The sequence below is a fragment of the Colletotrichum spaethianum genome, assembly GCF_022836535.1.
Source record: "Colletotrichum spaethianum MAFF 239500 DNA, contig32, whole genome shotgun sequence".
Classification (NCBI taxonomy): Eukaryota; Fungi; Ascomycota; class Sordariomycetes; order Glomerellales; family Glomerellaceae; genus Colletotrichum; species Colletotrichum spaethianum.
In genome coordinates this window covers 12908-35205 of record NW_026054802.1, presented here as the reverse complement: position 1 = coordinate 35205, position 22298 = coordinate 12908, and the positions used below count along the sequence as shown (strand labels likewise).

The following is a 22298-nucleotide window of genomic DNA, read 5'->3' as shown; positions in this document are numbered from 1 at the left end:
ACTATAATGGAAGGAGATGTGGAAGATCTGAGCTTCACCTTTCTTGCCGTGATCATCAATCATTTCAACACCGTCAACATTACCTTGGGCGCTTTGGCCGTGATCCAACTCTTGCGAGCCTTCTTCGAATACATTTGTGATAGTGCCTCTAGCGGGTGCCCAAGTCACCCAACCATCTGCTGGAATTTCATATGAATGTACATTTACTATACCGCCTCTCTTCGAACCTAATACATCGACCACTCCAAGTACTTCGGCCAGTTTAGGCATCTCATTGCCGTCAAGTGTAGAATGATACATACCCTATAAACTACATATGGCGCCGCATGTTTACACTCGCTTCCTACGCTATGCACCCTATATCAGCTAAACATTAGGTAATTAGTTATTGGGGCAACATTGTGTTTGTCGGGAGTTGGTAGGTCAGTTTCAAGCTTTCTAAAGAGTTCCTAGCTTTATGTGATGGCCTTTCAAAATTTTCCTTATTTACTTGCTTGGTAGCCAGGCGGAGCTAGCATTGAGTCAGCATTGAAAACTACTTTTATATAGCTCGGTGGAAATCTAATAGGCTAGGCACAATGGACACTAAACTCAGTATGCTGTAGGACGATGAGCGCTCACAACCAACAAACATGTGAATACAAGGTAACAATATGATCGAGACAAGACTTGTACATAGTATGGACTAGAGTACGCTCGAGGACAGATTAACACAGCTCGTCAACAAACAACTTCGTATGGTTCGCTCCATCCTAAGTAACTCTGAGTTTTGTAAAGCTATACGAGCTATCTTCATTGAGTTTATAGCTTGTCGTAAACTTAGGTTCTAGGCCGAGACAGTGGCGCAAGTGGCTGAGCCAGCCACTTCTTAAACGACTCGTGTAACTCAGTAACCTACACAAGAGACGACTCTTCGTCTTGCAGATAGTTTCTAAGACAAACACTTTTCTTCCTCTAAAAGTGCAGATCGAGTTTTCAACCACATAGCTGATTATCGTGTACTCTGACTATTGAGATTTTCAGCAATCTAACAAGACCTACGGTTACTCTTTGGTGATATTGAAGTCGGCTACGTGTTAGCAGAAAGCACCACTATTAGATATCTTCCCCTGATAAGAATGCCATTATTTTCATGCAACAATCCTATGGTCAGTCACATAAACCACAAGTTTGTATAAGGCCCTGCTGTCTAATCTGGTCTAAACCTTTAGCGACGTTCTTTCTCGTCAACTAGTGTGGGCCAGTTTCTAGCTACGAGCTGCGCAGTTCAGGACAAGGCCTTCTTTCTTCATCCAGTTGAAAGCTGTTTGATGTCCCTAAAAGTCACTGCGTCTTATGCATTCAGGAAAAAGAAGAGCCAGGATGAGACAGTGTCGTTGTCCGGAGATAAATTGAGCTGCAGGAGTTGTGGAGCGACTAGTGCCCCCCTCCCGCCGGCTTCATGTTTGAGGTCAACTGTCGGAGACACGTTACGCGTCCGTACAATAATACAGTGTGAGGATTCGTTGATCAATTAAAGTTTATACGACGCTGGCTTGGCTCCTTTGCGCCCACGTCAGTTACTCTAAAGCAATAAATATTTCCAATTTCCCGGAAAGTTAAGCCCAGTGAATTTTAATGAAGACATACATATAAGCAAATGATTGGCGTGAAGAACAAGCAGAAAATCATCTCGATCAAGACAGAGGCAATTGTTGTGTCCCAGCCGGCTAATATGTGCTCGGCGCTGTTGGAAACTATCAAGTGAGCCGTGGATCCATAGTGCTTGCACTGAGAAAGTGCCCGACAGTTTTTCTCCACTTGCCGCGTTCCCGACCGGAAGTAGATGCCGATCCGCGCTCTATGAGATTGCAGGCCCGAATTTAACAGGGTCTCCAACTTGACAGGTTGATGAGGTTATTTGACTGAAACTATAGACGTGACCGCATGGGGATGAAGCGTTGATACCGGCCTTTGAGCATGGGTTTTGTTGTTATCCTTACTCATGAACCTCGACAAGAGACTGCACCGTTGATACACTTGAGTAGCTTAGCCTGTCCGCGGATCAGTAAGAGGTATACCTGAATGTCGATCAGTACCACTCCGTTACCAGTTCAATGACTCAGGGTGTATTCTGCATCACTACGTGAGTTGCTATATATATGTGCGCCTTCCCTCAATTCGAAGGCAGCTCTCCACAGCTCACTTTTGTACATAAGTTCAAATCACAGTTGAAAACTCACATCCAAAAGTATGTGTTCTGCAACACTGCACACTTTATAGCATAGCTAACTTCTTATTAATAGCAACCTCAACCAGGACAAAATGCATTTCAGCAAAATCGTTTCTACTCTTTTCTTCACCACGGCCGTTACAGCTGGCACAGTGTTTACCAGAGATACCGACATGGCTACAATCAATCGTTTAGTGAACAGGTTCGTCTGTGGAAGCGATAACAACTGCAACGGCTGCTGTATGGAGGGTGCATGCTGTTCAGCCGGACATATTGAATGTGGCTGCCCCTAGTGGGGTGGTACATGATTCTTTTGGCACGTATCTGGCTGGTCTGTTACAGGTTGTCGAACATAGTTTTGCGGAGAGTGGCAGCATTCAATCCAACGGTTCATTACATGTAACCTGATGTTCTGATGAGTTACACGAACTTAGCCTGAAGTTCCAAGTCGTGAAGAAGAACCGACAGTTCTACGAAGTGTCATGAAGACCCAAATCACAATTGGCGCATATTCCGTCATAGTGCTGTGGCTGAAGTGATATACAATGATAATAAGTCCTCACGTCATGATCCAGAGTCAGAGAAGGAGATACTGCTATGTGAGGTTAGCTCATATAACTCCATGATTGATGGACACCTAGAAGTTACAGTTGGGTTCAATGTTGGTTTAGTGTACGACAGTATGAATGTTGCATGCTATAACCTCAGAGTTGCTATCGACCTCTCAGTCGTTACGCCGACTTTTCGATTGGTGTACTAGTTGTCTGTTCTTATCCTTGCGTAGCAATACTTTGTTTCTGTGATTCCGAGGAGTTGTCTGCATAACCTGGAGTCTTTATTACGACCCTTTGGTTGTAATTTAACATAAATGCCCCACATCAAAGGCCTGGTTGCTAGGCCATACAAGTACGCAAGCCGCAGGGATAGACAGGCCTCTGCGGAACGAAAGGTGTAGGGAAGGTTGAAACCCTGGCTGTTCTCTTCGGAAAGTATTGCAACTGAGAATCGGGCTTCTTTGCGACGAGATCACCTACGCTGTGTATATTCAACGCCAACCCTCAGAGTCGTGTACTTGACATGAGCGTTTGGTTGGCAGTTTTCGCTTGTTGGTGCAACTGAGGATATAAATCAATATACTTGAACGGAAGAAGTTATAGTGCACAGAATATTATCAATGGAGGAGTGAATCCACACCCAAGAAGGGTGATCTCGGTCTATCTTGTCAGAGACCTATCAGGGGTGCGCCGGTGGGTCCCGTTAGTCATCCTGTTAGTCAGCCAGACAAGGGATAAAACCCCCTTTCTAGGCTGATTCTGGGCAGGCCAGAATTGAATGATGTTACAACACCACCCCTACCTATCGTTAAGTGACCCTATCGTTAACTTCCTCACTCTGATGCCAGCGCCTCTGACATATCTCTTAATGTAGCAGAAATTTCTTCCGAGTTCCTTTTTCGGGTTTCATCTTATACCCAGTACCCTGTTTATGGACAGCCATATCATAATGGCACCGTCAATCAATGCATCCTGATACAATTGGACCTCTACCGTGGGCAGAACAAGCGAGCACGTGGAAGCCGCGGAGGGCCGAGTTTGATGAACTAACATAAACTTCCAGCAAATGCCGGCTGGGTGTCGTGGGCTGAGGGCCGCCCCTTCAAGTCTGAGTCGTTATATAGATATTAAATCAGAGAAAAGGCGTGCGCTAGTACTAAACCAGCTAGAGCGTGCAGCTGTTTTCCTGCAATCCCACTGGCGACTTCTCAGTATATGCGCCAGGATTGAGACACGTGAATTCAAAGTTCTAGGCGCGTACTGTCACACCCTCATCACTGCCTAGGCAAAAGGGCCAGCTCAACACGAATAACAAACCTTGCCGCCGCCTTCTTATCTCTGTGGAACGACGAGCAAGTTTGTCTTGTCAGTTGCTAAGCGGCGAAGACAGTAAGGCATACCTAGCAACTGGCCCAGCCCTTGAAAAGAAACGTACAATCCGACAAGTCCGCCCAATGACGAGGTTTCCCGGACGTAATACGGCCCCTCTTAGTCCTCCGGACAGGCTCCATGTCAGCAAAAGGTGTTGACGACCCGTCGAGTTGCCGCAGTGGCTAGCGGCGGGTTTTGCTCGGCTTTGCAGAAAAAAAATTCTTTGCATTCATCTGAATCTCTTTGGAGCCGCATTGGTCTCCACCTTTTACCTAAAAGCTCTTCGCTTGTGCTTCTGAATGGAGGAAAGCTCCATCAGGAACCGCCGGGCGGATCTTTTAGCGTGGCTCAAACGTGCAATCCAAAGCTTCTTTTACGCTATCAAAACTTGATCAATACGCCCTCCGCAATATCCCCATGAAGACTGTCCGAAGAATGCCCAGTAAGAGGCCACGCAATTCACAAATGACGGGGCCATTTGACAGCAATGACACAAATCAATTAGATCTTATCAACTCAATAAATACGTTCCCCGTGTTTTGTAGGCCTGGACGGAAACCTGTTATCTATCGCCCATGGGGCGGCGAGATTATTCTGTGGAGGAGGAACGGCTTTCACCGGCCGAGCAACTGACGACAACCTCTCGTCAAGGATGAATCCAGTCTGTCTACGACCATGTGGACCCTGAATCCATCTGACTCGCGCCTTGGAACGATCGCTTAAAAGTGAGTAACGTCAGACGCGTCGTGCCTTTTTTGCCTCCTCATGCCCTTCGTTTCCCCGTTGGTTTCTTCTTCCCCTCCAAGTTTTTTTCGATCCTCTTCCCGGACCGTCCAACCTCGTCCACCAATCAATCTCAACTCAGCCGCGGTTGAAACGAATTTCCTCCCACCATGACGGACGGCATCTCCAACACGATCAGCTCTGGTCGCAACAAGGGCTCCAAGAACAAGGACGGCTCGGACGCCGAGATGAGCCAGGCCCCCAATCCCTGGCCAATGAACGACAACACCATGCTTGGCGAGACAAGCGATGAGATGAACGACGCTCGGCTGAAGCAGATTGCGGCCCAGGGCAGTGCTCACTTCCACCGCCTTGGCTGGAAACGCCTGGCGATTGTGACCATCGTTGAGGCGGTCGCTCTCGGTGCACTCAGCTTGCCTTCCGCCTACCACACACTCGGAATGTTCCCTGGTGTCTTCCTCACCATCACCATTGGAATGCTCTCCATTTTCACCAGTTATCTCGTTGGCCGCGTCAAGTTGGCCTATCCTCACGTTGCCAACTACGCTGAAGCCGGAAGACTTTTGTTTGGCCGTTACGGACGTGTCGGATACGAACTTTTTGGAGCTGCCCTTGTCCTCGAGCTTGTCATGGTTGTAGGATCGCACGCTCTTACCGGCAGTATTGCATTGGTCGATATAAATGGAGGCCATGTCTGCTCCATTGTATTCTCTGCGGTGTCGGCCATCATCCTCCTCATCCTCGCCATCCCGCCTTCGTTCACTGAAGTTGCTATCCTCGGTTACATCGACTTCGTTTCCATTGTGGCTGCTATTGGAATCACCGTCATCGCCACGGGAATCCAGGCCAACAAGGCCCCGGGAGGTCTTTCGGCTGTCGAATGGTCTGCTTGGCCCAAGGAGGGAGTCTCCTTTTCCGAGGCCTTTGTCGCTGTCAGCAACATTATCTTCGCCTTCAGTTTCGCCATCGGCCAGTTCTCTTTCATGGACGAGATGCATACACCTACCGATTACATGAAATCCATCTGGGCATCCGGCGGAATTCAGATTTGCATCTACACAATCACCGGCGCCCTGTGCTACGCGTTCATCGGTCCCTCAGTTCAATCTCCGGCTCTTCTCTCCGCCGGACCTCTTATTTCAAAGATTGCCTTTGGAGTTGCCATCCCTGTCATCTTTATCTCCGGTTCGATCAACTCGACTGTTGCCCTCCGATATATCCATGGCCGCATGTACAAGAACTCGCACCTGAAGTACATTAACACTCCCATGGGTTGGGCCAGCTGGATCGTCCTTGTGGTTGTCTTCACTCTCATCGCCTGGGTCATTGCTGAGGCTATTCCTATCTTCTCCGACTTGCTTTCACTGGCCTCGGCTCTGTTCGTTTCAGGTTTCTCATTCTACCTCCCTGCCATTATGTGGTTTGCACTCCTCTGCAAGGGTAAGTGGTTTGCCCGCGAGAACATCCTCATCAGTCTTGGAAGTATTTTGGCCTTCATTGTCGGTGCTGTGACTTTGGTTGCTGGTACTTACTCGACTATTGTTGACATTGTAAGTCACTGCTCAAGTTCCTGGCGTCAATCTGTTCATTCGCTTACAAATCATTTACAGATCGACGAGACAACCAAGGGTAGTGCTCACAAGCCATTTGCTTGCCGATCGTCTTAGATCAGAGCTTGTTGTACAAAATTAATAGTTTAAAGAGTCTATTTAGACTCGGTCATGAGATACCCACCACTGAATAATTACCCGCAGAAGAACGGGATTCAAGATTACTTTCTTATCTTTGTCGTCATACTGTGCACCATAGGACATGGTGCATGTGCTGCTACATGACAACAAAAATACCCCTCGGAGCTATGGCTATGCACTAAAATCTGGAGGGTTCCGAGATGTTCATACCGAGTTCCCATCAGCATCTACATGGGGCAACATGGGGTAGCGTTCATTGAAATGACCGATTGGAGATCCGGCTGAAGGGGCTGATGAAACCTGATTTGGGTGGAGCGGATACATTCCACTTTGAAATGAAGCTATAATCTGACAAGAAAGCACACAGTCCGCCTTCCCAAAATCTGAACCTTCGCCATAAAGAAAAGCACTAGGGTGCTCGTTTATAATCCTCCGAACCTAAGTAGTGATGGAGTCGTTGTAGGGGAACTGCTTATAGGAATGGGATCTCCACTTATTACCGAGGCTCCTTCAAGCGCCGACTCCAGCTACCCGACTTGGCCGGATAGCAACTCAGCCGCACTTCTAACTAGAGCCATTGTGGCACAAGACCGTCGAATTCAATTCGTCCTGTGCAACAAAAGTGAGCTCCTTTCCGCCAACATGTGATTGATGATGTTGGACCATACAAATTATAAGCTGCCGTACTATTAGAGTCTGATCACGTGTTGCGATCTGGTTATCCCCCATGCGGCGGTCGAATCTCAGCGAGACCAACCACTCGGTTCTCCACTACCCCAACGGCTTCTGAACATGGAGCCGCAGGCATGACCCACCTTAACATCCCTCCAAAACTCAACCTCGGTTGGCCGCGGCGCCCCGCTAAAACTTTGACGCGGCGCCGACGTGACCATCTTCAGGAGCCGAATTCGAACATCGTCAGATCCGACGAACGCTGCATGATTACTGATCTTCTTGACATTAAAATAAAAAGTGTAGCATCGTCCAAAGTTTGTGTGATCAATCCAGGTACATTCTGAACATTCAACGGCAGATATCACTAATCATGTCGGACTCGGCGATGGCCAACACGTTACAAGAGCAGGTCGCGGTTGACGACTTGGGCTCTGACCGTTTCGTCAGCCGTGTGAACCCAGCTCGCATGGGGAACGCGGCAAACATCGCCTACGGCGGTTGCACCATCAGCATTGGTATCCAGGCCGCATGCAGTACCGTATCGGCGACGTACCTCCTCTATTCGACCACGGGCAACTACCTGGGTCCGGCCTTGACGGACCGTAAGCTCAAATGTTCTGTTCGCAGAGTCCGCGACACAAGGACGTTTGCCACCAGGCTCGTCGAAATTAGCCAAGACCAGGATGATGGCACGCCAAGGATGTGTATGATCATGCTTGCCGACTTCCAAGTGAAAGAGGAGGCCTCGCTTTTTGTATACTCTGCACCGCCGTCTATGAACTATTCGCCACCTGAGCAGTGCCTTAACACGAGCGAAGGAGTGAAGGACTTGGTGCGAAGAGGAATTGTGACGGAAAAGATGGAAAAATTCTACATGGCTTCATTTGGCTTCAACGCCCGCTTTTTCGAGACCCGGGGCGCACCAGAGACCGTCGGCCCAAACAACCTCTACGGCATTGCCAAGACCGTAAAGACGCCTCAACACGATCTGGACATTACCTCGAAGACAACCGCCGACTGGTTCCGTTGCCGACACCCCCTTGCACGCCTCCAGGACCAGTTTTCTGGTCTCGGGTTCATCTTGGATGGAGCTCTATCCTTCATCCCCCTGACACACAGCAACAAGTTCTTTGATGATGCAGGCCCTTGCTCTTCGCTTGATTTTGCCTTGAGATTCTTCACAGGAGACATCGACATGAGTCAATGGTACATGAGAGAGATTAAGACCATTGCGGGCAATGACGGGCGGACCTACACTGAGGCTCGGCTCTGGGACCGAAAGGGGAACATGGTGGCAATCATGAACCAGCAGTCTATCATGAGACCTCCGAAGGCCTTGGTTCGAGCATCTCTTTGAGATTTTTTGAACATTGAGGCAAGGAATTTGCTAGGTTAAGCTAGGCTCCATTCGTTGTAGACTTTGATGCGTTCACTCTTCTTATCCCTGCAATGGCTGTTTGTGGAAGCTATTTCTATACACACCTGACGACAACAATACTTAGACAGACAGAATTCTTTATAAACCTTAGCGTGCTCATAGTAGGGCTTGAATCTTATTCACAGAACGTGATTGTTAAACATTAGTCCTCTTTGAGAAGATTTATGCCAACACACAACCTTGATCCAAGTAGCAGCGAACTCAAAGTTAAGAGCACCCAGAATGACCAACTCATGCTGATGTCGTGTGAATACAGCACAATCAACAATTCGGCAGCTCCCGATTCAATGATGGTATCAGTACGTGCGTCCTTGCCTACTCTCAGGGGTGCCTAGTCTTATCGAAAGAGCACTGGGATATCGAAGGAGCCGGCAAGGTTTTCATAAGAATTGAGTTGCACTTTGCTTACACTGAGAGGCATCCATTCCGCAAAGAACCTTCAATGCCAGGCTTGGCACATTTATCTTAGTCCAACGTCCTTGCTTTGCAGAACTTTCTGGAGTTGCAGGCTAGAATGGCTGGTGCTGCAGTGTCGCCCAACTCAAATGGCAAATGCTCTCATAAGCTGTTATGTTTTGAGTTCCGTAGAAACAAAAGATACCAGGACGCACTTTGTATACAACATATGCGTAGATGGAAGTAGAAGATACAGATCCATACCAGAGTGAAACAAGTCACCTAGAGACTCTGAGAACTAGGTTGCCGAGAGCTGGGTTTCTCGTCTGGCAGTTGCGGTCAAGAGTGAAGTTTCATACTGTGGTATAACATCCATCATCACTCCTGTAATCCGAACAGACGCCTGGGCATTTTCGAATTAAGTGATGTATTAGGAACTTGTCCTCTCCCCATCCCGGCTGGAAACTATGCCCGCATATGCTTTTTTTTATTCCGACAAGCCCTGCAAATTATACACTTTCCCACATGAATTCCATTGACTTGAACGCCGTTGCAAACACTCTCTGAAGCCTCGAGTAACTGGGCACTTCCCTTAAGACATTACACACTACATAACCATCCAAATGTCATTGAGATGAGGGGATGAAAAGAGGCAGAGAAACATATCTATGGGTATTCTGTTAAGCCATGAAGTTTCAAACATGGCCCAAGTGCATCTTAATTGGACGCGCCGCAGGTACCGAACCCGGTTTGGCATCCCGTACCGCAGTGGTCCGTTGTGGCGCCGCACCAGCCATACTGAGAGCAGCACGTCGCGCCGGGCTCCTGAATGCACGTCGTCCCTCCTTGGGTACTACCGCAACGGCCGTTGGTGCTCAAGGGCGGAGATACCGGCGTGCCGGAAGCTCCGGCCGCGGAGCTTGTGCCAGAAGGAGTGGCAACGGTCGCAGGGGTGGAAGACGACGCAGAGATGACAGTCGAAGTCGAGGCCTCGGCCGACGAGATCTGGCAGTCCCCATAGAGGGGCTGGCATGCCGCGCCGCAATGGTCGGCAGTGTTTCCGCACCAACCGGCGGCAGAGCAGCAGGTTGCGCCGGGCTCGTTGATGCAGGTGGTACTGCCGAAGTTGGGTCCGCAGCGACCGTCTGTGGAGGGGGTCAAACTACCGGTGGGAGTAGACCCACTGACTGTGGTGGTAGCGGTGCTGGAAGAGGTAGTGGTGCCGCTGGACGGCGGGGCGTCCCCTACGGAGCGGTACCAGTTCTCCGGGGGGTCATTGAGGCAGTCACCGACGGTGACGGAGCGAAAGCCGTTGCGGAAGAGGGACTCAAGCATGTAGTCAGTCAGGTTGTAGACGGTCTGATAGACAGGGTCATGCTCGATCTGGAGCCACTTGTTGGTCGCAGGAGACTTCCCCTCAACCTTGCTGTCCCAGATGTCCTTGGAGGTCTCTATCAGGCTGGCGCTGTCGTGCAGGTAGCCCTCGGTGTCAAGGTTGAAATATGTGATGTGGTAGCCAAGGTCGTTCAGGTAGCCTTCACAGGTGGCGTCGCAGGCTGAGTAAGGGGGCCTGAGGCAGGTTAGATTGGGGTTGATGTCCTATAGTAAGCGTGCCAACATACCTCATGTAAGTTGGGAAATAACCCAGAAGGTCGGCGAATGCAATCTCGTTGTAGATCATCTGGTTGTGAAACTTCTCTGCGCTCACGGTTGTGAGTCGCTGGTGGGACCAAGTGTGACTGGCAATCTGGTGGCCCTCGGCAATCATGCGCTGTGGCAAGGTTAGTTAATGTTCAGGGTCTGGTAAAAGCAAACCAACCTTGATGAGGGCAGGCCATGGGGTGGTTGGGTCATTAATCTTGCCCTTGCCAAGGTTGTTACCCGTAATGAAGAATGTGGCCTTGGCATTGTACACCTGCTTGCATGTCAGCGCGGCCCATCAACTCGGAATTGTTGATAGCATACCTTGAGCTTGTTCAAGAGATCTTCGGTGTAAATGTAGGGGCCATCGTCGAACGTGAGGGCGATGTCGCCGTATTCCTCACAGTGATAGATGGCCTGGCCATACGGGACCGTTCCGATCTTGGGACGAGCGACATTCTCCGTATCCGGTCCGTCGGGGCGGATGTTGGCATCGCATGCCGGGCCGTACTCGATCATGCAAGACGGCGCGGAGCAGTAAAGGTACCCTTGGCCGCACCATCTGCCACACCGTTAGTATCCTCAGGTGTTGGAGCATATAAACCAAAAGCAACAACATACCCCGCGCTGGAACAGCAGTCTCCGGCATCACAGACCTGGTTGTCAAAGTCGGGACCGCAACGTCCATTGGATTGACGCTTCTCCAATTCAGAAGCCTCACGAACGGGCTCAGTGTGGGCTGCGCGGCGCTGAACCTGGCGACGGGCTGAGGTGAAGCCCTGCATGGCCTGCCTTCCCGCCATAATGTTGGGGAGCGGTAGCCCATCGCCGCCATGAGTGCCGTGCGCGGCAGCTAGACCGTAGCTGGCGGCGAGAGCGAGAGTGGTGAAAAGCATTGCGATAGATGTGCAGCAAAGGAACCGATGTATGCACGAGGGGAGGGTGTATTGTTTCTAACGAATGCTTGTCCCGAGGTTTGGAGCAAAAAGCGCTTAGCGAGTGGAATATGGCAGGGCAAAGTTCAATGAAGAAGAAGCCGAGCCAATTGGTACAACGGAAACGAAAGCAGCAGAGAGCAAAGGAGACAAGCACGGCTCTTGACAACCTACTTACACTGAGAGTCGGAAGAATAACAAAGTGGGCTACAAAGCTCGGGGCCGGGCAATGTGTGTTATATAAAACAGAGAGGTATCTCATCGGATAAGTAGGATGGGCCAATTACAGCAATACGCAGCCTGGCTGTGGGCTGAAATTGCGACCCTGGCCATGCGTGAGCGATCGGCTGCTGCACGCTGGGCAGTCCTGTAGTTGCCCCTCCTCCAGCCCGGAGAGGGGGACTACTGCGAAGTAACTAGGGCATATCAGCTCAAGTATAGAACCAAAGAGACATATTGGCCAGGTGATGTTATGGGCCAGGTGTTTGTAGCGGACAGGTGTGTAGAGCTGTCTGGTCAGAAGCAAGGGTGCCTTGATGACGGCGGCCCTCCTTTGGTCGGGCCCCTTCTGTAGGTACCTAGTTACCTTAGTCTCCTGTTTTCGTGTACGTCCAATACGAGCTCGAGAGGGCTACAATGTGCAAGTTGCGAAGGGAAAAGCAACGAGGGTGCGACGCCAGAAGGAGACATGGGGCAGTCTCGCGCGATGGTTGAACCGGGTCCCGAACGGCGGACACTTGATCCCGACGGCCGGGATGGTTCCTCCATCAATGCTATAGAAGCCATTCAGAGCGCCACTCGGCGTGTGAAATCTCTTTCAGGCGCATTGACAACTTCAAGCATGTCTAACAAGTGGCCCACAGCGGCTTACTGCCTTGGCGACACGAGAGTCCACGAGTCTGTACAGGTGTGCCGAGGAACAGCGGTGCTGACATTATTGACTGCGTACATGATTCTATTGTGTGCCTTGCTGAGAAAGTGGTGTACGAAGGAGCTCGCTCGAGGCAAAAGACGATGCCGAGCGTAAGCCAAGATGGATTCCTCGCCCGGGCAATGGTAAGACGTTGCAGGGCTATCGAAGAGTATGAAGCATGAACTGTCGAAAAGAAAGAATTGGCAATGTGAGAAAACGAGATGGAGAGACTTTCTCCCCCGTACTGCATTGCGTGCCTTGCTTTTGCATAGCCTTGCAGATCGGTCGAGCACCAACGTCGTGGCTGACAATGGCATGATCAATTTGAATACTTTTTTTTTACTCCTTTGCTGGGTCTGTGGCCCTGTCACCCCAACAGTTGACCAACTACAGCGCTTGGAATCGTTGGTTCAGTGCTGAAGACGGAGCGCGCCCCTGTCATAACCACCGGGTTTCCAGCTTTGGTGGTCCTTTTCATGTAGGTGAGATAGAAGCATGGGAAGTGAGTAATGAGATGCATTCACGGTTGCTGCAGACGGTTAGCATCAGTGAAGGTCGAAAGACTGGGTTGTCGTGCCAGAGGCGTGAAAATAGGGACAGGGCAGGACGCAAGAGTGAGGAAATGTATGAGTGGATAAGATGGGAGTGTGGATGAGTGATAGAATGCAGTGAGCTGGGGCGGAGGGATTGCGGAGCAAGACCGAGAGCTGCGTCCACTCCACTCAAGAGTCTCGTATCGGCTTATGAGAAAACGAATAAGTTGAAAAAATTCAATGCAATAATCGATGAGACACCCCAGCGCCCCTCTATGAACATCAAACTCAATAATTGTTACGCGGGGTGAGTCGAGGTTTACCGAAGGTAAGCAGAGGTAAGCTAAGCAACTAAGCACGCAAGCACTGGCTCCAGCTTCTGCCACGTCCCACGACCGCCCTTAACCTGCCGGAATATTGGCTTGGCAGCCCTTCAGCGTGCGTCCAGGTGCCGTAAAATGGTGTCAATTCTTACTTGTGAGCACAGCGTAGCATCTGCTTTCCGCAGTAAGCCCAGCCTTAGAGAGCCTGGGATGAGGGGATGGGTGCTCCGGTACTGCTACGCTCTGCGGTAGCAGTGGCATTCTTCCAGAGCACTGCCTCTGCCGGGCAATAGCCGATGAGAGCAAACCAGGGGCCTGGTGAGGCAAGCTTGTGAGTTCCTTCGTCACTCTCGTCAAAGCTCCTGTATCATCTTGACTGACCGTTTCCTGGAAGTCATCATCGCTGTCATGGTCTCGACCGTGACCGTAGCCTCCTGTGTGAGTACGCGCGCCGGGCCTGGCATGGGTTAAGCCTCCATTGATACGAAACCTACGGTGGGAATGACGAGTTAACGATCAATGGCAGTTCGTCATGGCTGGCCGGCATGCTCTGGATTCCATGTCTCCTCCCTCCCTCAATACATCGAATGGTTAATCATGTCGGCAAAGGGGCCGATGCCGTGTTGACAGCAACGTCGACCGCTTTTGCAAGTGCCTTTTAGGCAGTTGGCTGCTCCATTTTCGTGCAGACACGGGTTTGCCAAGGCTTTTGAGACAACCAACCACGTTCCCGTTACACCAGGTCGAAGCCTTCATGGTTGGCCTTCCTACGCATCCGTCGGGCACAGCAGCATGCACAGAGCCAGCGATTCTTGGCCAGGTATTTCGTCAGGTTTCTTTGCCTCTCGGGTCACAAACTCATTGTGATCCTACCTCGGGCTCGGTACCCGTCTGATGGCTTTGGCCTCTCTCGAATTTCACTTTGCTGGTTGCTGCAACACGCAAATCTGGTTCACTCCCACACCACCACGACACGCGGCATATGCTGCATCACGGCACAGCTGAATCTCTGTGCAGCTCGCCGTATCCGGTCATCGTAGCACAGAAGGGTGCGTATCCTGGCGTGAAAAGTTTTTTCCCATGGAAGAAAATATTTCTCCCTCAGCTCCACCGCCCGGCAGTTCCTTGTTCGCCTGGGGACAGGTGCCTAGAAGCTGAGATGGTGTGATGACTATGACGATGCTGGCAGGGGACGGGGCCCAAGTAGCAGCCATCGAGACCTTGTGAAAGTGCTCACTGTCTCCCTTACCGTAATTCCCAAGGCATTAAACAGCCGTCACAGTCGTAATAGGTACCCCCAACCTCTTACCAAGACACGCCCATGCTTGTTCGAGGAACGAGTAAGACATCGTACCAGCGATTGACGGTGGCTGGAATACGACGAAAGGGTTAGATGAGATGAGGGGTAAAACGGGCGAGTCTCAGGGTATCCAGCTGGGGCGTGGGGCATGATGTGTCTTGCTTGACTGTTTACCAGGCTCTAGAAGGAGAGTGTCTGGGAAAATCGCAATTTTAACCTCAGCGGTTGAGTGGGAAAATCTCGACAGATCTCTCCAAGGATTGATGCCATGGGGCGAGAGAGCTACATGCACCCGTTCATGGCGCGCAGCTGCGTGCGGCAGATAAAAGAGACGGTGAAGGATGGCATACTACTTAACTGCAGAGAAGAGTAGATCCTGTCACTGATACGGCGCGCGAAACGCAACCTGTGTCCAAACCAAGGGAAGGGTGGGCATTGCGTGCCCAGGCACGCACGTCCTACGTGTGCATGGTGTGCTGGTTCATTCAGGGCATCGTGTGGATGGCCCACGTGTAATGTGTTTAGTTGGACGTTTGTACTCGCGTTTGGCTCTTGCTTGTCTCTACTCTTCCAGACCTCCACCGAAGCCTGCCCTGTACTCTGCTTATATGGGGTCTTTTTGTGGGTGTTGCCGCGAGAGATCGACATTTTGGGTGTCTTTTGCGGGAGACGGGGAGGGGAGATGGGCCTCGGTCCGGAACGCTTCCCCAGGTGGACCTCCAGGAACCCAATGTACATAGTATCTTACCCAAGGCTGAAAATACGCTGTTCTATTTCTCTGCCCCACTGTGATCGGTGTGATTAACTGTGTTGGATCGGGGCGGTTATCTAAGACAGTTGCATCGTTGCGTGGCCGGTGGTTACGATCCACAGCCTCTTTTGTCGACTCAGATCCACGACCTTCTCCAGGTGAGTAAAAACCGTTGCTGACTCAGGGCCTAGTGTGTTTGAGAGTTCCTGCATGCGAAAGGGAGAAGAAAAGTGCGAGACCGAAAATGGACACCAGCTCCGGCATCGCCCCGAAGCCCATCAACTAATCTAGCGCCGACCATGCGGCGCGGCATACTCACTGAGGCCGCGCAACACTACCAGTGTTCGGGTACCGGTTCTGGCACCGGTGCACCTGCCAAGTCAACGATGTGGAAATGAGGTTATTCGCAATGGGAATACGGTCTACCTTACTCACTCACTCTCGCATCTACTCCCAGAATCGCTGTGCCTGCCGCAGCACTCAGTCAGAACCTTGAGTTAGGGTAGCTCAGATCTCTCAACGGCGCTCCACCGCTGCGCCCAACTTGCTTAGCACCCTGAACGGCTCAGAGGATAGGCGACTTGGCACCGGTATTGCTTTGCCCAAATCACGGACATCGTGAAGCGCACAACGGCTGAGATGCACCAAGGGGGCGTACAGGAGCTAATAGAGGCAATTTCCCCGGCTAGCGTTCTGTTAAGGGTTCTCTATGCCCATAATCTTCAGATGAACCATGATTAGATTTTAGGCTAAAACAGCTCGTCTCAAAGTGATGGTCTGAGGAAGAGCGGCATGGGCGGGAAAACGTTGCCGTCCACGTAATCACGGAATGCTTTGGCTTCATTTTCGCATCGCGAAGTGGGTAAATGTGAAAATTGCGACGGGAAGACAGGAGGATGGTCGCTTCATGTGACGCGGCGCTGTAGAAAGCGATGTGCTGACTTCAGCTGCCATCTAGCAACGCCACTATTTCCGTTTAGGGCATCGCTTGCACGGCTTGCCGCGTTTGCCGTCCGCCGATTGCCTCAAGCTGATGGGATGGCAGCCACACGTCGCGCCTCCGCCGTCCTTGATGCATGAGAGGCTCACAACGACCCATACGCTAAGGTTCTCGTCGAGTTAGATAGAGTCTGCCATGAGTGATCTATGACGGGTAGAAAGACCGACTATCGATCTCATTAAGAATATTGATCAACAAAGGTGTACGATGATGGACAACGAGAGCGTTTTTTTGGGGTTGGATTGGTTTTACGAGTTACTTGAGAGAAAGGTATCTATGCTTCATAAGTCATTTCATGGAGCCACCAGACCTAAACATTACATTAAAATGAAAGAGAAAAATGACCACGAAATAAACCAAATGTGTCCCAGTATACCGGGAATACAACGAGAAACATGAAGAATCGAAAGCGCGGGAGAAGCGAAAAGATTGAGACCCGGCCAGAGCGCAGCCCTCATCGCCATCCGTCCGTTCCTAGTGCCGTCTGTACAAAAGGTCCCCATTATGTACGAACTTTCCAGCTCTCTCGAGGTATGTAATGATATTGGTCGGTGGTTGCTGTGTAATGTGTGCATAGGTGATTGAACCCTTCCCAATTCCTCCCCTCCATTCGAGCCCGCCTCGGTCAGGAAACCCGTATACTTGGTTCCTGACGAGCGTGACGTTTAGTAGACATGATGTGATGTCAACTTTTTTTTTGCAGTCCCTCCAATCATGGCTCATGTCTCTCACCCCTCTCAATTCGTCTGGTTAACGAGTCTAGTGCTCCCAATTTTTTTTCAGCCTTAAGCAGTTATAACGCCACATGAATGATTGAACTGTAAGAAAGCGAGAAAACAAGAGCTGGCTCAAGAGTCAACCTGTGTCTCGATGTGGGATATGGGGCGGCGACCCCGCGCATCCACAATGTGAGTATCTTAAAGAGTGCCACGCCCGCCCTCGGCATCGACCTTCTCGTCGTCTCCCTTGACGACCTCACGGGTCTTACCCCACTTGAAGTCATCAGAGTACACAAGCGAGTAGCCGAGGATGATCATGTTGAGAAAAGGTGACGTGCACAGGTGGAAGAAGTAGCCAACGAAGTACTGCATGCGCTCGAGCATGTTTCTCGGCAACCAGAAACCGATGCAGAAGGAGTAGATCTACGACACGACTCAGTCAGTAATCATTGTCTCAGTTGATAGGGACCGCCGGCCAAAGAAGAAAGTTTCACTAGGGACGAGGGATCACTTACGTATCGGACCAGAAGGAGGGCGAACAACGACATGAAGACCGGGTCCTTGACCAGCTCATGACCACGACGGATGAGGATGATGATCAAAGCGATAACAGCGGCCATGATGAAAGGAGTGATGAACCAGGTCATGACGGCGATGATGGACTGCAGACGCTCGATGGGGATGATACCAGGACGGAAGATCATGACAAACTCGTTGGAGATGGAACCGAGGGCCCAGCGCTTGCGCTGAGACAGGAAGACCTTCCAGTCCTGAGGTACAATGGTGAAAGCCTTGGCGCGGAGAGCCTGCGCGGTCTGGCGTTGCGGGAAGAGCGAGAAGATGATACTGGCATGGATGGAGTCCTCGGAGTAGTTGCCCATGATGTGCTGCGTCATGAGGTCGTTGGGCTTGGGGCAGTATCCGAAACGCTGACGAAGGACCTCGTCGCCGAAGGTGGCCTCGTCGATCTTGATCAGCTGGCAACATCCAGGGAGACAGTTGACCTTTCCAGTAATGCGAGACTGGAACATGCGGCGGAGACCCTGCGTTTGCGAGTACTCGACTGACTGGTACAGCGACCAGAGACCCCAGTTCTTGCCGTCGTAGTCGACGCAGACGTGGCCACAGACACCGACGAGCTTAGGGTTCTTGCGGATCTCTCTCAACATCTCCCAGATGCAGTATTCATCAAAGACGGTATCGGCGTCCATACCGACCAGATACTCGACGTTATCGAGGCCTTGAGTGACAAAGGCGTTGCCGAGGTGCTCGAACAGCTCGTTGCTGAACATCGTCATGATGTTAACGGAGCGCTTCTGGAAGTGATACAGGAACGAACGAGCGAAGCACAAACTGTCACGCTTGCCCTGGTTGTAGCGCTTGCCGACGAAGACATACGGAATGCCCTTGTAGTAGCCGGTCTGGATCTTGGTTGGCATGAACAGACCGTCACGGGCGCGGTAGCCGTTCTCAAAGAAGCGTGTGGGGCCGGGCTCAAGGATGTCCTGGAGAAGGTACTCCTGGGTGGTCTTCTCCATACCAGCGCCCTTGACGTTACCGTCGACGACGATGAAGATCATGCGCGGGTGTTCGTCAATGTTCTTCTGCGCAACGAGGGAATCCAGAGATCGGGTGAGCTCCTGCAGAGTTTCGTTGTAGCAGGGAAGAAGCATGACCATTCTCTCAGGGGTCTCCGGCACCTTCTCCTTGCGGCGGAAACAGAAGAAGATGGTTTTGTAAAAGAAGTGACCGAGGATGAAGACGATCATGATGAACTGGAGAACGGTGTTGGAGCTGAGCAGAACCATGAAGAAGTAATGGGCGACGTGGTACGTGAATGACACGTAGATGAGGGCAGCGTTGATGCAGAGCAGACCGATGAGCAGGCACCACTTCTGGAACTTCAACAAAGATTTGGACACCAGCTTCAGCTCCGAATCAGAGTCCCATCTCAGCTTTGCCTCCTCTTGCATGACAGACGACACGAAGGAGGCAGCGGACTCGCCGCCACGAGACTGCCATGAGCGATGGCCGTTGGAGCCGGGAGTGCGAGCGCCGAAAGGAAGGTCCTCAGTGGTGAAGCCCACAACAGACTGCAAAGTCAGTACGTTGAGCACACGGAGGGAAGGGGGTTTCTCGACTTACCGAGCCCTGCGACTGGATTCGAGAACCAAAGGGCCGCGGGATAGACAGACTACGCTGGCTGCGAGCCGGTGTAGTGGCTCCGGAGAGGGGAGATAGGGGAGGGCGGCTGCTCTCCGCCATGTGAGGAGGAGCAGGTGGGTGATGCATAGCGATGGTTCAACTATACGGATGGAAGCTGAGGTGAAAGGTTTCCAACTGAAGACCTCGACAACGACAACGAAGAGCGAGAGACTGCAGACGAGGAGGGGACGGGGAGGTCAGGGGTCTAATCAAGATCCTGAGAGTCGGGCCAACAACAAAACGAATGTGATGACTGCCGGAGGCAACAGAGTAAAGTTCCTGTCGAGGAAGGAGAGAGTGAAAAGTGAGAAGTGGAGGATGAATCTTTATTCCTGCGGGAAGGGATGGTAAAAGAAAAAGAGGGTCGGCATGGGGTAATAGAGGGTAGCATCAGCACGGCGGACCTGGGCTCGATTTTGGAGCTAGCCTCACGAGGCGGGTGACCCGACCAGCTGTCTGGGTCGGAATCAAAGCTCTTCTCAGGCTCAGGTCGAATAGGCTGGTGCTAGCTCGGAGGGGTGGGCATGGACCGCCAGGGACCGCCGCTTTCAACTTACTGGACTTGCTTTCTGACGGGAACGACGTGTGATGATGTCTCGCACGTACGGACTATTGCCTGAGTGCAGTTCTGGACTGGGCGGACGACAGACACACCTGGCATGGCGACAACGACTTCGCATCTAGCGTCAGCTGGACAAGCAACATGAAGAAAGCCAGTTCGAAGTCTACTATCGCCCAACCAACCCGCCACGAGGTACATCAAACGCCGTATGGTACCATTTCATGAGAATGGAAAGGGAAAAAAGGTGCAAGGGGAGCAGGCCCAACAAGCGGAGCAGGGCCGGTCATTCCCATTGTCGCCAAACGTGCGTGTGGTTCGTGGTGGAGATGAGACAGCCAGCCCATGCTCGGAAAAAAAGGCTTCAGCAACACACGGCGGCGGCTGCAGGTGGATGGATGGACGGACTGCGGTATGTCTGGTTGATGTTCGCTCACACGCCCCAGGGTCGAGGCCGGCCGCTTGGCATATGGCCGTCCAGTCCTCAGCGTCTGTGTGTTGCTGTTGCCGCTGCTTGCTTGCTTCCGTCCGGCGGATTCGCTTGAATCCGAGAACGCCATGATCGCCAGAGGCAAACCAGTGTACAGCCAGCTAGATCACTAATATGGCAAGTGATATTGGGCAAAACGAAATTTGTTCATGGTCTTCATGCTTGGAGAGCGATCAGCTTCGGCTGGGGGAAGAGGTGGCGTCAAACAACGACAGAGAGCCGTGAAAACAGAAGAAAACAGCAACACATTCGGGAACAAAAAGAAACAATACACCCGGACGAAAGATGGCGTCCGAAGATGGCGCAGTAAGAGACGCACGGTCAGTGATACACGCAAGGCGGGAGCCGCTCGCTAAGCAAGACAAGCGGAACGGCGTCGTCTGCGTTAACCAGGGTTGGGCCTCGATGGTCACGATCCAGTCCTCAACTTAGCGCGCTGATGCTCCGCTCACCCCTGTCCAATATACACGTCAGTTTCAACTTCAGGACACCGCTGCTTGGGAGTGCGAGTCGTATCGTGCAGCCATGAAAGATATTTTGGGCGTGGATAAACAGCGGGGGCCACATAAACGAATTCAAACTGACCTTTTTCGGTAGTGTTCGCGGCTGATCCTCGCCTCGCTGACCCCGTTTTTGAGGGGAGTGAGAGGAGGTGAGAGACGGGCTAGGAAAGATGAGCCGCAAATGCAGCGGTGTTGTTGGCTGGGCTGGGCCTTTACTCGCCCTGCTGGAGTTATGTCTCGAGACATACAGACAGACGACACACCAACCTCATCATCTCTGCATAAACAAGCTGTGTGGAAGGATTCGAGAGGCGAGAAAGACAGGTCAACATCCTGTGGTTGCTGCAGCAGTGAGCTGTAAATCGAATCAGGTCAGACTGACCCCGGTGTGCCAAGCCCGTGTTTATGGATTCGCGTGCTACACGAGGGGGCCACAGGAGAGGTGTACAGTGCCTGTCCATGCATATGGGTGTCTCCACACGCAAGTAAGCTTGAATTCTGGGCACCCGGTGAGCTCAAAATCGCCAGGGGAAGGTTGATGCCGTCAGGCACACGGTTGTACATTCTTGTGCGAGCGACCGCCGTCTGTTCTCCATGCGCAAACGCTGACCGACAGCTTCCGGGTGAGCAAGGCAGCCATACACAGGACGCATTGCAAAGCAGCCTAATGTCTGTGGCATCGAGCCAATGCTGCACCTGTAGTTCTTGCCGTAGCCTGTCTGTAGGGAACTTCGGACGACTGGAGCGACGGGATGATGGCTGGTCTTGACTCAGCTTGACATCTTGACTCGGCATGCACGCTTGATTCGACATGAACACTTGCCTCCTCCCAGCTGCAATATCTGCCCCATTAACGGTTTGTCTGAGAGTCGCACGGCCGCGAGCCGCCCAGATCAGAAGAACAAAACCAGAGCCGAAGCAGTTCAGTGTCAAACACTGCCAAGAAGACCCTTCTTTGTGCCTTTTCCCCATTTGTCTCTCGTGTATCTTCTTTGGGTAATCACAGCTGAAAGGGTTTTCTTTTCTGCTTTATTAGGGACCCCTAGTTAATAGACTTAGGGCTCTCACTCTCGAGTCTTCTGCTGCCACCCGGCTGGGCAAACGTTTGGCGGTAGACCCAGAGAAGAATCAATATGGTACTTGACTGGTATGTGCGTGCGCGCGTGGTTGCGAGTGGTCAGGCAGTCTTGCAGCCAGCCGCGCAAGAAGAAAGGCGTGGCGTTGATGTACCATCACACCATCGATGGAAGCGCCATGGGTCAAGGTTAAGGTGAAGTCGTCCGTCCTCCCCCCCCCCCCCCCCCCCCCCCCCCCCCCCTCAGTCCCAAGTCTCAGCCCCGAGTGT

General features: G+C 51.7%; 4 protein-coding genes across 4 annotated transcripts; 2 read left to right on the top strand and 2 right to left on the bottom strand.

Annotated features, from left to right (window-relative positions):
- Nucleotides 1-5030: 5030 nt before the first annotated feature.
- Nucleotides 5031-6548, top strand: ColSpa_09951 (N amino acid transport system protein; the record flags this gene model as incomplete). Its single annotated transcript, XM_049276163.1, has 2 exons — nt 5031-6431; nt 6492-6548. The coding sequence occupies 2 exons, from the start codon at nt 5031-5033 to the stop codon at nt 6546-6548; spliced, it is 1458 nt and encodes a 485-aa protein (XP_049132120.1).
- Nucleotides 6549-7617: 1069 nt separating this feature from the next.
- ColSpa_09950 (uncharacterized protein) lies at nt 7618-8604 on the top strand (the record flags this gene model as incomplete). The annotated part of the gene is made up of 1 exon (XM_049276162.1): nt 7618-8604. The coding sequence occupies one exon, from the start codon at nt 7618-7620 to the stop codon at nt 8602-8604; it is 987 nt and encodes a 328-aa protein (XP_049132119.1).
- Nucleotides 8605-9798: 1194 nt separating this feature from the next.
- Nucleotides 9799-11618, bottom strand: ColSpa_09949 (chitin deacetylase ARB_04768; the record flags this gene model as incomplete). The annotated part of the gene is made up of 5 exons (XM_049276161.1): nt 9799-10651; nt 10704-10852; nt 10901-10996; nt 11047-11284; nt 11344-11618. The coding sequence occupies 5 exons, from the start codon at nt 11616-11618 to the stop codon at nt 9799-9801; spliced, it is 1611 nt and encodes a 536-aa protein (XP_049132118.1).
- Nucleotides 11619-17394: 5776 nt separating this feature from the next.
- On the bottom strand, nt 17395-19461 carry ColSpa_09948 (chitin synthase 8; the record flags this gene model as incomplete). The annotated part of the gene is made up of 3 exons (XM_049276160.1): nt 17395-17619; nt 17712-19289; nt 19342-19461. 3 exons carry the CDS (start codon nt 19459-19461, stop codon nt 17395-17397), a joined length of 1923 nt encoding a protein of 640 aa, XP_049132117.1.
- Nucleotides 19462-22298: the final 2837 nt, after the last annotated feature.